The sequence below is a fragment of the Alexandromys fortis genome, unplaced genomic scaffold (assembly GCF_014885135.2).
Source record: "Alexandromys fortis isolate MF-2015 unplaced genomic scaffold, M_Fortis_MF-2015_v1.1 scaffold_145, whole genome shotgun sequence".
Taxonomy (NCBI): domain Eukaryota; kingdom Metazoa; phylum Chordata; class Mammalia; order Rodentia; family Cricetidae; genus Alexandromys; species Alexandromys fortis.
In genome coordinates, this window is record NW_026068049.1 from 4,330,643 (window position 1) to 4,335,776 (window position 5,134).

At 46.0% G+C, this 5,134-nt stretch overlaps 1 protein-coding gene across 1 annotated transcript; it reads left to right on the top strand.

The window, feature by feature from the left end:
- Positions 1-578: 578 nt before the first annotated feature.
- On the top strand, positions 579-4,831 carry CUNH6orf141 (chromosome unknown C6orf141 homolog). Its single transcript, XM_050119352.1, has 2 exons — positions 579-1,716; positions 4,565-4,831. Exon 1 carries the CDS (start codon positions 984-986, stop codon positions 1,512-1,514), a length of 531 nt encoding a protein of 176 aa, XP_049975309.1. The 5' UTR covers positions 579-983; the 3' UTR covers positions 1,515-1,716; positions 4,565-4,831.
- The last annotated feature ends 303 nt before the right edge of the window (positions 4,832-5,134 follow it).

Sequence of the window (5,134 nt, forward strand, 5' to 3'; positions counted from 1 at the left end):
ACTCCCCCTGATATTAAGACGTCTGTTTCAGCACGTTGTTGAGCCTATCTTGTGAGAGCAGATATTCCCACAATTGTGGTCATTTTGATGAACCAGACAAGGAAACAGTATTATCGAGTCAAACAAATCGCTGTTTCCAGGGATGGACTAGAACTTTCACATATGAGATTTTTCTCCTGTTGGCTAGAGTTTTCCACAAACTCAGCATAGACTACTGTGGCATGGGCCCTGACCCTGAGTATCCACAAGTTTACCCATATATGCAGACATGGGAACAGATACACGGATGTATTATCTGGGGGTGGGTTAAAAAAGGAGAGGATAGGTGGATGGCAGGAGGTCTACAAAGGTACAAGAACATAAATTCTGAAACTCGTTTAAGTGATTTGTTCTTATGTGTTCTGTTTCTCTTCTAGAAGTGTTTGAAGTCAAAGGCATTAGGCCTCTCTGAGGAAGTGACAGTAACAACCAAAACACAGACGGAGTTGACCACTGTCCCCACAGATCTTGGCATTCCAAAGGAAATGTATAAACTAACAGCTCTGTTCTCTAAGACTTCAACTGCTTCAACATCACCCCATGGCCTGGTTCCTTCGTGCTGAACATCCATGGAAAGGAATAAGGAATAATGGTTTGAGAATTTGAGAAGGTACCCCAAGTGCCTCTCATTTCAGTTTTAGAGAAAAGGGTCACGGGTATGAGGGCAGATGGAGACCTTACTAGGCAGTCGTGGAGCTGAAGCCAAACACACCGAAAAGAGTTGGCCAAGGCAAAGAAAAGGCGCCAAAACTGTGTGGGTGGGAGCCCTGAGGTTTAAGGGCCGAGAAAGGAGACCAAGACAGGAGGCTGATATCCTCACCTAGCCTGGCCTCGGGCTGCTCCTAGTCTGTGACTCGCTCAGGCCACACCCAGTGCCTACACCGCCTGCGGTTTTTTTGAGCAGAGCTGGAGTTTTCCTTTGAGAACTGGAGCAACGAGGACGTATGAATGACCCGCTCTCCGGGATCGAGCCCGAGCGGGCCGTGTGCTCTCCGCGCGGGGTCGGGGGTGGGCCACCCGTGGATACCGGCGCTCCGGATCCCGCGCTGTCGAAGACCGACAGGGACCTCTCAGCGGCAGGTGGGGACATGAGATCGCGGACGCGAGAGAATTTGAATTGCCAGTCGTCCTGGGTCAGAGAAAAAGTGCTCTTTCTTCTGAACCCCGAGAGGTGGTTGGGAACCCAAGCGGACGCTGCTTGCGCAGAGCTGCTGGATAGCGAGGACTTCCGTCCGAGGATTGACGACCACCGCGATTCGGAACGGGAACCGAAGCTTTCCCGCAGGCGCATTGCCACGGTCCCCGGAGCCCAGCCTCGGAACCCAGCAGCCACCCCCAGGTCCGTGCTGGTGCGGGTCGTGGATTACCATGAGACGCAGGAGGTGCAGCGGACTGAGTGGACCAAGGGTCAGATGACTACGAGGACCAAGGAGCGCTCTGTAACCGCCGTCACCTTTCGCACCCAGAGTGACTGACATCGTTTGTGCGGCACTGGGGCGAGAGCAGAACCTGGATGTACCCCGCGTTGCTACGAGAGGACAATTCGTCGCCAAAGATCCGAACCCGAGAAATGTTCCAGGGCTAGGGATGCGAGGAAACGCTTGAAGAACCAACTCTCAGCAGTTTTAGACTTCCTCTGTGGCGTCAGTGTCTGACAGTCCTTTAAGAGAATAAAAGGTATTTTTACATTGGTGGAACGTGGGAGTTCGAAAGAGCAAAACCTTAGTCAATTCGCTTGGCGTTTTTGGAAACAACTCATATTGCTTGTCTGCATCTCTTTCCTGTTAAGCACCCAAAAGCACAAGTGATGTTTGCGGTCTGATCTCTAGGATGTTGTGGTGTGTGGGGCGGGTGCAGAGAGACTTGCTTCGAAAGCCTTTAAGAACATTGTTTTGTTTTTTTTTTTTTTAATATATAGAAAAAAAATAAAACGAATCAGGAAGTGAAGCAAAATGTTTCCAGGTACTCTATACACTGGTATGCAATTTCCTCTCTGGTCCTTCGTATTTCCGTCTTGAGGAGAAAAGGAGCAAGGGAAAGAAAGATTGGGGTGGGAGGGTGTTTTTTCTGTGTGGAGGGGATTGGCCTGAGAACAGGCCTTTATCCCGGAGGGCATCTAACCCAATTTACTGTTTAATAAGTGAGGTAGACATTCTGGATGCAGTATGTCATAAACGACTGTATGCTTTATTCTTTTTGGTTTGTTTGTTTTTTTTATTAAATCTATTTATTTATTTTACATCTCAACCAGTTTCCCCTCCCTCCTTAACTCCCATTCCCCACTCCACCCCCAATCTGCTCCTCCGCTTTTTCTGTTCAGAAAGAAACATGCCCTATTCTTACCCAGACACCCACACTTTTTAATTCCTAAGATCTGTAGTTAGGACTGAACTGACAAGAACTCTGCTGGGTTTAAGTTGTATTATCTTCAATGAGATGTATGTGCCTGTGAGTGTTGGTAGGTGCCTGGAGGCCAGAGCTCCTTGCAGCTGGAGCTACAGGAAACTGGGAATTGGGGAAACAAGTGTTTGGTATCAAACTCGGTCCTCTGCAAGAGCAGTCTGCTCTCTTGACCACTGAGCCCTCTCTCCAAACTCTACCCTGCGTTTAAAATGATCGAAGGCTAACACTTGGTTTTTTAAGTGGATTCCCTTTGTTATTAGACACCAGCATTACAAAAAAAACTTCATTATCTTATTTATGTGAGTGTTTTGCTTGTACGTCCACGTGTGCACTGCTAGTGTGCCCACTGCTCTCGGAACTCAGCATTGGATCCCCTGGAATTAGAGTTAGGGATGGTTGTGAACCATGGTGTGGGTGCTGGGTATTGAACCTGGGTCCTTTGCAAGAGCAGCAAGTACTTGTGACCAGGGAACCATCTCTCCAATCCCACGTCATTATTAACTCTTTAGTACTGGGATCTAGTTTGGAACGCTGAGGAGCAAAACAAAGCTCTTAGAGAGAGGTGAGGGCTCAACTGGCCCCTATGGGAGGGGTATTTGGTAACAGACAGGTAACAAAGGAGAGGGGTTCTGCTTTGGGGGTGAAGCTGGAAGAGTTGCTCTTACCTAGTCCTTTCATCTGTCTTTAGTCCCAGCTTGATTTGCCTACAAGCAATCATCTGTTCCACCTTTTATCTTCTGTCTGGCCAGACAGCATCCTTCTTTAAACAGAAGAGCTAAGTTTGCCCTAGAGGTCAATAGCTTGTGTAGCTCATGAGCAAGTGTCTTCATGTGCTTACTAAGTAGACAAGAAATGTGGTCATCTCCCTCCTAAATATTCATGGATGACGATTACTGCATCTTACTTCTAGAGATTCAAATATGCCCAAACAGAAGAATTTGAATTCTAGGCCAGTTCGTGCTGCACATGGAGACCCTGTCTCAAAAGTGGATCCATCTGAGGGTACCATGGGTTTCTAACACAGATTTAGGAAAAGTATGAGAGTCGTTTTTATCCCTGCATCCTGCAAGACCAGCCTGCTGGAGATTCACCACTGGCAGTTCTCAGGCCTGAAAGAACTTCCCTGAGGAAGGACATTAGTGCTTGAACTCATCCACAGATCTATAGAGTAGTTGAAAATGTCATGTTGATCTCCCAATAACTTCTCCTTTTGCAGAAATTCCTGCTGATCTCTTTGTAAGGTTAATCATGACTGGCAAGTGGCCTCTCTGCCCTTATGAGATTGGTTCTACGTGATTGAGCAGTGAATAGAGACAAGACAAACAAATATTTTTTGCAATGTCCCAAAAGAGTAGCATCCTTCAGCTATCAGAAGGCAGGCTCTGGAGTTTTGTGGCCCATACCAACCCTTGGTTAACTAGTAACCTTGGGCAAGGTGCCTAATCTTTATGTCTTTACTTGTTAAGTGGGGAGAGGAAATGCTGAGCTTTGGGGGTGGGATTTAGTTAAGATACTTAGAATACGGCCTGACATGTAATAACTGCTCAGCACTGACTCCTAGGATTCCTAGTGTGGTCATCATTCAACCCATTTTTCTCCTAACCAGGATTCAGCTTTTTATTCAATTATGTAGTGTAGACATCAAAAACAAAACAAGCAACAACAAAACAAATCATAAAAATGAACTAGAGGTTTTTAGCTTTTTCTATCTTTAATGGATCTGCACACCCGTTTCCCAAATTCGTTAGAAATGATTTCTACACCATGTGGGGGTCCTCAGCTAAGACTAGAAGAAGGACCACAGTCACTATGCTGAATGACTAGAGGGGCAGAAAGCTTGCATTGCCTTCCTGGCTGTTGAAGCTTAGACTGGGTCTTGTTATGTAGTCTTGGTTGGCCTGGGACTCTATATATATCAGACAGGCCTCGGATCTGCCTGCCTTCCAAGTGCTGGGATTAAAGGCATGCGGAATCACGCCCCATATTGAAAAATAATTTTAAAACTACTTTTCTACCTGGCCCCTCCTCCCAGTTAGCTTTCTGCAAAATGTTTACAGGTTTTAAATAGATATCACATTGAAAGGGAAAAGTAGTTGCTGAACTCTCTTGGTTTGCCTTACAGGTGAAGAACAAGAATACTTTCCATTTCACAAGAGACTTTGGAAGAGCATCCGAACTTGTCCTCAGTACCAAGGAATGTCTCAGGATGACCAGGTCTCGGCATCTCTCAGGATGACTGGGTCGTGGCTCTTTGACTTAACCTCTACCTCACAGAAAACTGAGTTCGTCTGAAATTGTCTTTGTTGGATAAACTGCACCAAAGACTCCCAGAGGCCCATCTGAACACAATAGACTGGGACAAATGTCAGAGTAACATAACCGCCATGATCAGGCCAGTGCCTACCTCTGTTGTTGTTTTTTTTTTTAATTAATATATATTTTTATTTTGAGACAGTGTCTAGCTTACTTTGGACTTGATGTCTAGCCTGTGATGACTGAACTGGAGATCTTCCTCAGCCTCCCACATCATGGGATGACAGTGTGTTCCAGATTCTCGGACTGCCACCTCTCTTTAATCTCCTTTTCCATACCTATCATTATACATGCTATCCGTTGTATTTGACTTGGTTGTTGTATTGAGGATCCTTACCAGGTCTTGATATTAAAACTCACTGTGATTCTTTTTTTTCCT